The sequence below is a fragment of the Nicotiana tabacum genome, chromosome 1 (assembly GCF_000715075.1).
Source record: "Nicotiana tabacum cultivar K326 chromosome 1, ASM71507v2, whole genome shotgun sequence".
NCBI classification, from domain to species: Eukaryota; Viridiplantae; Streptophyta; class Magnoliopsida; order Solanales; family Solanaceae; genus Nicotiana; species Nicotiana tabacum.
Window position 1 is genome coordinate 62,162,553 of NC_134080.1, and position 11,135 is coordinate 62,173,687.

The 11,135-nt window shown below is 38.3% G+C and overlaps 2 protein-coding genes across 3 annotated transcripts; one reads left to right on the plus strand and one right to left on the minus strand.

Annotated features, from left to right (window-relative positions):
* Nucleotides 1–5,008: 5,008 nt before the first annotated feature.
* Nucleotides 5,009–7,749, plus strand: LOC107786183 (receptor protein-tyrosine kinase CEPR1-like). 2 transcript variants are annotated; one of them, XM_016607633.2, is made up of 2 exons: nucleotides 5,009–7,148; nucleotides 7,238–7,749. In XM_016607633.2, the coding sequence occupies exons 1-2, from the start codon at nucleotides 5,339–5,341 to the stop codon at nucleotides 7,555–7,557; spliced, it is 2,130 nt and encodes a 709-aa protein (XP_016463119.2). In that variant the 5' UTR covers nucleotides 5,009–5,338; the 3' UTR covers nucleotides 7,558–7,749. The 2 variants fall into 2 exon arrangements, with proteins under 2 accessions (XP_016463119.2, XP_016463120.2); XM_016607634.2 differs by having other exon boundaries at nucleotides 5,009–7,164; nucleotides 7,238–7,412.
* Nucleotides 7,750–7,791: 42 nt separating this feature from the next.
* On the minus strand, nucleotides 7,792–10,889 carry LOC107786181 (uncharacterized). The gene is made up of 2 exons (XM_016607632.2): nucleotides 8,586–10,889; nucleotides 7,792–8,508 (listed from the first exon to the last, which is right to left on the minus strand). Exons 1-2 carry the CDS (start codon nucleotides 10,723–10,725, stop codon nucleotides 8,189–8,191), a joined length of 2,460 nt encoding a protein of 819 aa, XP_016463118.1. The 5' UTR covers nucleotides 10,726–10,889; the 3' UTR covers nucleotides 7,792–8,188.
* Nucleotides 10,890–11,135: the final 246 nt, after the last annotated feature.

Here is an 11,135-nt window from a genome sequence, read left to right on the forward strand (position 1 = left end):
TATCTCCCTATTGAGTAAGGTGTTATCAACCTCTGTGGAAGCTGATTCTCCTGTCAAATAAGGTAAATGAAGTGGTGGTGGTCTGCCATACAATGACTCATAAGGTGTAGTTTTTATGGCAATGTGGAAGGAAGTATTATACCAATACTCAGCCATATGTAAATAAGTATACCAATCCGTGGCTTCTTCAGAACAGAAACACCTTAGATAGGTCTCTAAACACCTATTTAGGACCTCAGTTTGGCCATCTGACTGAGGATGATAAGCTATTTAGGTGTTTAATTGAACTCCTTGAATTGCAAATAGCTCCTGCCAAAAGGTGCTTAGAAATACTGCATCCCTGTCACTTACTATGGAATCTGGTAATCCATATAGTTTGTATATGATCTCCATGAATACCTTTGAAACAGATTGAGCAGTATATGGGTGTTTTAAAGGAATAAAATGACCATATTTACTCAATCGATCCACTATGACTAAGATGATTTCATACCCTTGAGATTTAGGGAGGCCATCTATGAAATCCATACTAATTTGAGACCAAACTACCTCAGGAATAGGGAGTGGTTGCAGCAGACCAGGATATGCTGCCAAATCCGCTTTATTTCTCTGGCAAATATCACACTTTTGAACAAAAAACTTGACATCTTCTCTGATTCCCTTCCAGTAAAACAATGACAGAATTCTCTTGAGTGTTGCTTCTATGCTAGAATGACCACCTTGAGGGGTAGAGTGCCATAATTATATAATATTACTTCTAAGCTGAGGGTCCTTCCCAACTACTAGCTTCCCCCTTCCTTCTCAACTGATTGTGAGTCCATGTAAATTGACTGTGACTTGCTGGATTGGTCTGCAATTGTTCAATGAGGGTCTTCAAATCAACATTTGCATTCCAACTGTCAAAGATAGCCCGCAACAGCTTTGAGCTAGTTGGGAAATTACTAAAGAGAATAACTCAGCTCGAGGTACCCTAGATAGGGCATCTGCTACTTTGTTCTCCACCCCTTTCTTGTACTCAATAACATAGTCAAAAGGCATCAGCTTAGTGAGCCACATAAGCTGAGAATTTGTGTGTAGTTTCTGCTCTATTAGAAATTTAAGGACCCTCTGATCAGTTCTTATAATAAATTTCTGACCAAGTAGGTACTGGGACCATTTTGTGACAACATGAACAATAGCTAGAAGTTCTCTGTCATAGACTGAAAGAGCAGCATACCTGGGAGAGAGTGCTCTGCTGATAAAAGCAATAGGGTGCCCTTGCTGCATTAGAACAGCCCATATACCATGTCCACTTGCATCAATTTCAACAATAAAGGTCTTGTTAGCATTAGGTAATGCCAACACTGGAGCTTGAATCAATGTAGTCTTCAGTTGTTCAAAGGCTTCTGAAGCAGCAGGTGACCATTTGAAATTATCTTTCTTGAGGAGGTCAGTTAATGGTTTGCTAATGGAACCAAACCCTCTGATAAACCTCCTATAGTAACCAGCTAACCCAAGGAATCCTCTAAGTTGTTTAACATTATTAAGTACATGTCATTCCTTCACAGCTTCTATCTTTGGGGGGTCTGTTGAAATCCCTTCAACAGTAATAAAATGCCCCAAGTATTCTATTTTTTGAACCCCAAAGAAATATTTGCTCTGCTTAGCAAATAATTGATGCTTCTTCATTTCCTCAAAAACAGATTTCAAGTGCAACAGATGATCATCTATGTTGCTGCTATATATTAGTATGTCATCAAAAAAGACCAAGACATACTTCCTAAGGAACTTTTGAAAAACTGAGTTCATTAATCCTTGAAAAGTTGCAGGAGCATTTGACAACCCAAAGGGCATTACTAAATATTCATAATGACCAGCATGGGTTCTAAAAGTAGTCTTTGGTATATCTTCAACTGCCATCCTTAGTTGATGATAACCAAATCTCAGGTCTATTTTTTAGAAGATTTTAGATCCTCTTAGTTCATCCAGTAAATCTTCTACAATAGGAATAGGGAATTTGTTTTTTTACTGTTTGCTTGTTCAAATCCCTATAATCGACACACAACCTCTATGTACCATCTTTCTTTTAAACCAAAACTACAGGTGCAGCAAAGGGACTGTTACTTGGTTGGATAATACCCTGATCTAGCATCTATTTTACTAAGGTCTCAATAACATCCTTCTTGACTGAGGGATACCTATATGGTCTTTTATTTATAGGTTCAGTTCCAGTTTGAAGGACAATCCTATGATCAAACACTCCTCTAGATGGTGGCAATTGAGTAGGTTCTTTGAACAACTCCTTAAACTCATTTAACAATTTCAGTAGTCTAGGATCTTGTTCAAATGTCTCCTTATTTTCCACAGAACAACATTGTACTTTATTACACATAGTAGGAATTACTTGTATCATGCATAATTCAGATTGTTTACCTGGAATTCTGGATAACTTTCCAGCTCCAGGAGTCAAAATTTGCTTCCCTGATCCTCTAAGTACATGCTTCCTTCCTTGGTAATAGAACTCCATGGTAAGTATTCTAAAGTTCATTTTGATATCCCCCAATGTTAATAACCATTGTACTCCTAATACCACCCCACAAGATCCTAATGGCAGTAGTAAGAATTCAACAGAAAATTCAGCTCCATGTAGAAGTCAAGAGATTTTGCAAACTTTATCCACCTTCAACATGTTCCCATTAGCTACTGCTACCAACTGTGGTGTAGTTTCTCTCACAGGGCATTTCAATATCTCCACTAACTCAGGATCCATAAAATTGTGAGAGCTTCCTGTGTCCATTAAGATGAGCAAAGGCTTTTGAGAATGATACTCAAACACTCTTAGTGTCCTGTACCCCAATGATCCATTCAGAGCATGAATGGAAATTCCCACCTACTCCATTGGTTGTGTCAGTTCCATCTCCTGCTCTTCTAGTTCATTCACTACTTCTTCTGAAAACAACCCCTCTTCTGGTTCTTCCAATTCAAGCAAGTATATTTGCTTCAAATTCTTACACTTATGCCCTACTACATATTTTTCATTGCAGAAGTAGCATAGGCACTTAGCCCTTTTTTCATTCATCTCTTCTATACTCAAAGTTCTCCTGTTAAATCCTTTAGAAGTCCCAGCATTACCTTGGTTAGGAGTTGGCAACAATGGTATGCTATTGCTTCTTTGATCCATGACCCTTCTAAGAGCACTTGCTGGTACATTGCTAGTTGAAGAAGGTAGCCTAATAGCAGCTAAATAGGCCTCTTGCATCCTAGCAGTTTTGTACACCTGAGATAGGGTTGTGGGATTAGTGAGTTTTACTGCAATGTTCAATTCATGTTTCAGTCCACCAAGAAAACAACTGATGGCATTTTCTTGTGACAGATTCACTCTTGTGAGATTCCTTTCAAAAGCAGCTTGGTACTTCTTAATTTCTTCCATAGGATCATCAAAGTTTACTCCAAATCTTTCCACCAATGCCATTACATACTCAGTCCATGTAGCTGGTTGAAGATATTGTCTATACCTCATAAATGTTAAATGCCACTGTATAGCTTCACCTTCTAACTGCATTGCAGCAACCTCCACCCTTTCTTCAGCAGGAACCTTCTCCATGGAGAAGAACTGCTCAATTTTGAATAGCCATGATTTCAGATCTTCTCCATTAAACCTCAAGAATTCCATCATTGACCACCTCGAGAAATTAGAATTGTGATGGTTATAACAGCCAGGACTCTTTTCTCTTGGTGACCTTTCATCAGATGGTTCGCCTTCATTTTGCATAGGTGTTTGTTCCCTTCGATTTTCTCCAGAATGATTTAACTGTTCCTTTAGTTCGAGAACAGTTTTGTCCAAACGTTTCAGATTCAAGACTTCTCCAGATAAAGTCCCAACTTTTGTGATTAACTTCTGCATCAATTCACGTAAATCCCCTGTTTCTTCTGTGGTTGCGTCATTCAATCGAGCACCTTTCACCATGATTGCCGAGGATGATCAGCTCTGATACCACTGTTACTCAATTGCAGGAATTCAGCGAGGAATTCGAGGATCGAGTAGCTGTTCAGGAGTTCGAGGACTCAAGAATTCAGCTATGGAGTTGCGAAGAAGAAAATATAAAGAGGGGAAAAGAAAGAGAGAGAGAGAGAGAGAGAGAGAGAGAGATAGGAAGAGATTTTAGAGGAAATTGTAATAGTTTCATATATGGTTTGTAACTATGAATTACAATGCTATATAAGAATTGAAAACGACTACTATTTATTATAATTGAAAGAATCCTTCTCTATTGTTCTTCCTAACTAACTCTGCTGACCTCTAACTAACTTTTAACTCCTTCTAACTAACTTTTAACCACTAAGCTGACGTGGTATTGAGCTGGATTGGTTCTTGAGTTTACTGTGTAATTTGTGTATCAGAATGGATAATTGAGAGTGAGTGGTATGTGAATGGAAGGAGACGCACAAAATATGAACAATAAGTTGGATAGGCTCTCTCAAAGGTGAAGGGAGTTTTGTGAGTTCAGCTTAGAGGCAGAAAGTACTAGAAGAGACCTGGAAGTCATAAGATAGGTGTTGTATCGATACTGAACTCTTACATTTGGCTTTTACTTTTATCGACTGTTTCGCAGGATTCCATTTCTTCTCATAAGAGCTAAATAAGGCAAAGGAAGAAAGCTGGATAGGTGCTTTAAGAAGGTGCGCTGTTGACTCCCATAGGCAGAAGATTCCTATCATGTTGGGCTCCCTTAAAGCGAGTTCTATTCTTCCATCTTAGAAATGAAATAGTATGTTTTAAATCATATGTGGAGTATGTTAGTTTTGAGGGGTAGGTCTAAGCTATTGAGATAACAGTAATGGCTTATTTGGGACCAAAATTCAAACGGAGAATATAGTTGTCCCTTTTCCAATAACTGAGGGAGAATATTGACTCTTTCCCAATTAAAAATACACCAATTTACATAGTGGGCCGGTGCCAGCCTAGCAATATATCAAAATGCAGTGGGGCATTTATTTAGTAAACTAGTAATGCTTTACAAAACGTGTGCCAGGCTAGCCAGACCTCAAAAGGGGACAACTTGTCAAAGATTCTGGCTTGGCAGTCTTTTATACTACTACTATACTTGCTTCTGTGCAGCTTCCACCCAAAAGAAGATGAAGTGGCCAGAGAGGAAGTGTGAAGGCAGCTTAGACTTCCTCCAAATTAGCACGTGACAAATTTGAGATTGTTTAAAAAAAGCCTAGCTTGTGGCATGCTTGTCCTAAAGTTGAGGAAGCATCTTACTGTTAGCTTAATTATTTGTTACTCTTAATATATAAGTTCATTATCAAATTCAAGGTGACTCTCAAAGAAAGGTCTTGCTATTTTTTCCTTACAATGCGAATCTTCTTCCTCATGTTTTTCTTCTTAATTAGACTGTCTTTCCAAGAAAATTTATTTACAAGCACGGAAAAGTCCGTCTTACTAAGTTTGAAACAGCACTGGAGCAATCCAGAGATCTTCCAGTCATGGGATTTGAAATATTCGCCATGTAGTTGGTCAGGAGTGTCATGTATGAATGGCTTTGGCAGAGTCACACAGCTAGTTCTAGGAGGAAATAACATTACTGGAACAATTCCATCAACAATATGTCAGCTCAAGAACCTTACCTTGATTGATCTCTCCAACAACAACATTTTTGGAACTATACCAGTAAGCCTGATGGACTGCTCAAAGCTACAACACCTGGACTTATCCAACAATTATTTGAGAGGCCAGATTCCAGGTGAGTTGTTTAGGATGGATAGATTAGCCAATTTGTATCTTAAAGGTAACATGTTTTCGGGTGAGATGCCAAAAGAAATATCAGCATCCCAACTGGAAAATCTTGATCTTTCTAGGAACTACTTGAACGGCTCGATCCCAGAAGAATTTGGGAGCTTGAAAAAACTTGTGAAATTGGACCTGTCACATAATTCTCTAAGTGGTTCAATTACTAATCAGTTGTTCCAGTTGCATCATTTGCGTCACTTGTTACTGAGTCATAACTACTTATCTGGCGTGATACCTAATGCAATGGACTTGTTTAGTTTGTATAGTATGGATCTTTCTCATAACCAATTGAAAGGTTCTATACCAAAGAGATTTTGGGATTTTTCTGGATTGCATGCTTTGGATTTGTCTTATAATCAATTATCAGGAGACATTTCTGAAAGTATAGAACATCTTTTGCCTAGTAACACTTTAAGGCTTTGTTCCAACAAATTCTCGGGGAGAATTTCTGCTGAATTTGTGAAGCTAACATATGAAGACAATTGCTTTGACAAGTCCAACCTTTGTTCTACATCCAAGAACTCCTTCCCTGATTTACCAAGCTGCTCTTCTGGTGATAAGGTTCGAAAGTTTCTGAGAGAAAAACACTTGATTATCATAATTCCTGCTGTAGTTGTTGGAATAGCTATACAGTCAGTATGGATATTTTACATGGTCAGGAAGCATTGGTGGAAAAAAGACTGCATATCGATGCAATTAGTATGGATCTTTTCCTTGATCAGAAAGCCTTGGTGGAAAAAGAAGCAGAACATTGAAGAGGACTTGAAGTTAATTTCATTTCACAAGTTGAGGGTAACTACGGAGGACATTATGTCTGGCTTGAAAGACGAAAATGTGATAGGACATGGAGGATCAGGGAAGGTCTATCGAGATGTGATCGACCAAACAGGCGATACTTATGCTGTTAAAAGTATACGGCATGACAAAAGTTCAGGTGGAAAACTCCCAAAGGATTTTTTAGCAGAAGTTCGAATACTTGGTAGCATTCGACATAAAAACATTGTCAAGCTCTTTTGCTGCATCTTTAGCGCAGACAAAAACCTTCTAGTATATGAATACTTTGAGAAACAAAGCCTGGACAAATGGCTTCACAGAAAGAGAAGAGCAGCCTCACCAGGTCAAAGTAGTACCCCACCCTTGGATTGGCAAAAGAGATTAAAAATAGCCATTGGTGCAGCTCAAGGACTCTGCTATATGCACCATGATTGCACTCGGCCTATCATTCATAGAGACATTAAGTCCAGTAATATCCTTCTAGACTCGGAATTCAATCCAAAAATAGCAGATTTTGGGCTAGCGAAAATGCTAGCAAAGCACGATGATGATCCTGAGACAGCTTCTGCTATTGCTGGAACTTTTGGTTACATTGCCCCTGGTACATTACAGTTCAAGTTATGTATTTTCACCTCTTGAGTATTTCAAAAAGAATTTATCCAACTCTAATTTTGAAATTGTATTTGACAGAGTATGCCTCTACATTCAAAGTGAATGTGAAGACTGATATCTATAGCTTTGGAGTGGTGCTATTAGAATTGACAACGGGGAGAGAACCCATTCTCAGGGACGAACAAATGAATCTAGCACAATGGTCTCAACAGCATTTCAGGGAGGGCAATTCCATTCTTGAGGCGGTTGATGGAGAAATCATGGAAGCAATTAATTTGGAACAAATGACGAGTGTTTTTAAACTAGGACTGATGTGTACTGGTGCATTACCATCTGGTAGGCCGTCAATGAAGGAGGTTTGCTACATGCTTCAAAGCTGCAGAGACCCCAAATTTTGAGGGAGGATAATGTGTAGTCTTATGTCAACAAGCACAGTTCTTATTTGTAAATGAAATAGAATGACAAAGCCATGTTGGTAACGATGTCTCCAGAATGTATACTCTAGCATCAGCCCAATGCTTCTTCATCATTCAACTCAAAACTTTACTTCAACTGATCATTCCAAGAAAATAACCTGTTAGACCGGATAATTGCTCAAAGTTACAACATAAATGGTACGTGTACAAGCATTATTTGAAACAGCAAAATCAAGGCGAGTCATTTTGCATAATAATATGGTTAAATTTACAGCCGTTTTAGACACTCGATTGCATTGGCATGTTCAAGTATTGCCAAATTCTACTTCTTACTTCTATAGGGATAAATTTAAGTTTAGAAACTTTAACTTCGAAAGAATAGAACTAGTTTCAAAAAACTTTTTATACTGTTGTGATGTGTCACTGAAAGGATATCTACACGTAACACTTTGATAAAGTGGTTATTCTTCCTTTCAGCTTTCTTTACATAGTTTTCTTCCTTTTATAGTAGCCAACGGGAGCTTTGGCGTAACTGGTAAAGTTGCTGACATGTGACCAGGAGGTCACGGGTTCAAGCCGTGGAAACAACCTCTTGCAGAAATACAACCTTTCTCTAGGAAGACGTAGCAACACTTAGTAATAGAATTTGCAAAACTTCCTTCATAGAAGGCCTAACAGAAGGCATACTACTGGTGCAAATAAGCCCCAATTTGAACATGGAGCTCATTTCTTTCAAGACACATGCTTCCTTGATTTCTTCATCAAAAGCATCAATGATTGGATTGCCTTCTTCACGATGGTTCCATGCCCATTGTGCAAGGTTCATATGCTCGTCTCTGTTTATTGGTTCTCTCCCAGTAACCAGCTCCAATAATACCACACCAAAGCTGTAGACATCGCTCTTGACATTCACTTTTGACGTATATGCATACTCTTAAATTCCAAGAATAACAAGGTATTAGGATAAAAAGAATAAGAAACATAACTTGTATTCTAATAATGAGATATACCTGGTGCAAGGTAACCAAACGTGCCAGCGATAGCAGAAGCAGTCTCCGTCTCTCCCCACTTAGCCAAAACCTTAGCCAGTCCAAAATCTGCAATTTTGGCATTCAATTCATGGTCTAAAAGGATATTGCTACACTTAATGTCGCGATGAATGATTGGTGGGGAGCACTCGTGATGCATGTAGCATAGACCTCGGGCAGCTCCAACTGCAATTTGCAGCCTAGTATTCCATTCCAAGACACAATGTGCTGAAGCAGTAATAGCTCTTTTTCTCTTGTGATGCAGCCAGTTGTCCAAGCTTTGATTTTCCATGTACTCATACACTAAAATCTTTGAGTTTCCACTAGAAATGCAGCATAACAACTTCACAATATTGGAATGTCGGATGCTACCCAATACTTCAACTTCTGCAAGGAACTGTTTCTCAAGTCTGTTGTCTAAATTTCCCTTGTTCCATATTCTCTTAACTGCGACAAACTTCCCATTAGGATTAACACCAACTCGATAGACCTTCCCTGAACCTCCACTTCCAATCAAGCTTTCTTCTGTCATATTCACTAAAATTTCAGATTCTGTGAATTCTAATCGTTGAAAAGAAATGAACATCCACTCTGGATCTTGGTTCTCATGCCTCTTCTTACTCCATATGAATTGGACTACAGAGAAATTCCAGCTCTTTTTAACTATGCAGCATAACAATGTTACAATGAGTAAAAATCCAATAGGAGCCGCAATGGCTATAGCAACTCTGGTTTTGCGACTGCAACGTGGAACTTGGATGTAAAGAGTGGTGTAACTGCTACAGAGATTGAGATTATTGCTAAATAAGTAACCATAATTCTTGTCATATTCTCGTGGAATATATCCAGAGAGCTGATTTGACGAAAGATCCAATGTGCTTACTCTTAAATTTCCAGCTATAGTGGGTAAACTCCCAGAAAATTGGTTACCCTGCAGATACAGAGTATCCAGCTTCTTGAAAAGAAACAAGTAGCTTGGAATTGAGCCGTTTAGGTGATTTCCTGAGAGATCCAATGTCCTTAATCTCAAATTTCCAGCTATATTTGGTAAAATCCCAGAAAATTGGTTATGTTGCAGATACAAAGTATATAGCTTCTTGAAATGAAACAAGTAGCCTGGAATCGAACCATTTAGGTGGTTTCCTGAGAGATCCAAGACTTGGAGATTTGAAAGACTAAAAGATATTTCTTGAGTTTTCCTCATCATTTCCAAATTTGCTGCCAAAGTCGGTAACCTACCAGAAAACTGGTTATCCAGCAAGAGAAGAGAGGTTAAATTCTTCCAGTGGAAAAAATAGCTTGGAATCGTTCCATTTAAGTAATTGCCAGACAGATCCAAGGTCTCTAGACCTGAAAGAGCAGAAAATGTTTCTGGAATGCTCCCCATCAAATTTGACTGACTAATAGTTAAGTATTTCAATTTCTTCAATTTTCCGAATTCCACTGGAATTATGGCTTGCTTAAAGCTCTCAATATAGGATATATCCAAGGTCTCAAGCTTTGACAAATTTCCAATTTCTTGGGGTATTGACAAGTTGAAATTATTAAATTTAAGAGACAGATATTGCAGTTCAGAAAGCTGACCTATGGATCCTGGGATCTCAGTGAAGCTGTTTCCAGCAATATCTAAATGGATTAGCCTCGACAAGCGATTAAGGTCACTAGGCAGTGGTCCATGGAATTGATTCCAAGAAAGATAAAGAAACTTCAGCTTTGAGCAATTGTACAAATATGTAGGAAATTCTCCTCTGATGTTGTTGGAGTTCAGGTCTATCTCTTCTAGGCTTTTGAGTCCACATATATTTGGTGGAATTATTCCAGTAAGTTGTTTCTCTCCGAGATGGATGCTTGTGACAGAACCATTTCTGCATTCTACACCAAACCAATTGCAGTATGAGGAATCGGAATTCAATGACTCGAATCCTAGTTGATCTCCCCATAATTGATTCAACTCTAACAGAATGCTCTTCTCATTTTCATATACGTTACTCTGTGAACCGGCCTGGAAATGTAGAAAGACAAGTATGGAAACAATGAAACTGTAAACTTGTTTCCTGGGAATAGAAAATGCAGATTTGACAACATGGTTAATTTTCATGGCTCCTTTTGTTTGATTCTCCATTTTCTGGAGTATATTACTATAATACTACCACAGGATAGAGTCAAGTTTAGGCAAGGGGTTCACTTGCGTTGTGCATATTGATACTTACTTTTTGTTTCTTTTTATTACAATGAAGTCAGTCAAGTGAACATTATGAATTAATTTAATAAAGAACTAGTACTGTATTAACAACAACAGAAAAGGTGATTCAAGTCAAAGTATTCCCTTGTCAAGTAAATCCGAATTTGCGTTTGTTTTTTTAGGGTGGAAACTGCAGTGTGCTTTCCTAATAAAAGCACTGGAAATAAATCAATGTGAAAAGACTATCAGGCCAGAATCATTGGCTAGTTTGTCTCCTTTTGAGCAAGCCCAGCTACCAACTGTTTTCATAAACTGAATTTATTACAACAAAATTGACATTTTATAAACGG

What these genes read in the sequence shown, in the direction of transcription:
- LOC107786183 (XM_016607633.2), top strand. Translation starts at nt 5,339, where the DNA reads ATGCGAATCTTCTTCCTCATGTTTTTCTTCTTAATTAGACTGTCTTTC. An exon ending in TTTTGGTTACATTGCCCCTG is followed by an intron (nt 7,149 to 7,237) that starts GTACATTACAGT and finishes TGTATTTGACAG; the next exon opens with AGTATGCCTCTACATTCAAA.
- LOC107786181 (XM_016607632.2), bottom strand. Translation starts at nt 10,725, where the DNA reads ATGGAGAATCAAACAAAAGGAGCCATGAAAATTAACCATGTTGTCAAA. An exon ending in GTTTGGTTACCTTGCACCAG is followed by an intron (nt 8,509 to 8,585) that starts GTATATCTCATT and finishes TTGGAATTTAAG; the next exon opens with AGTATGCATATACGTCAAAA.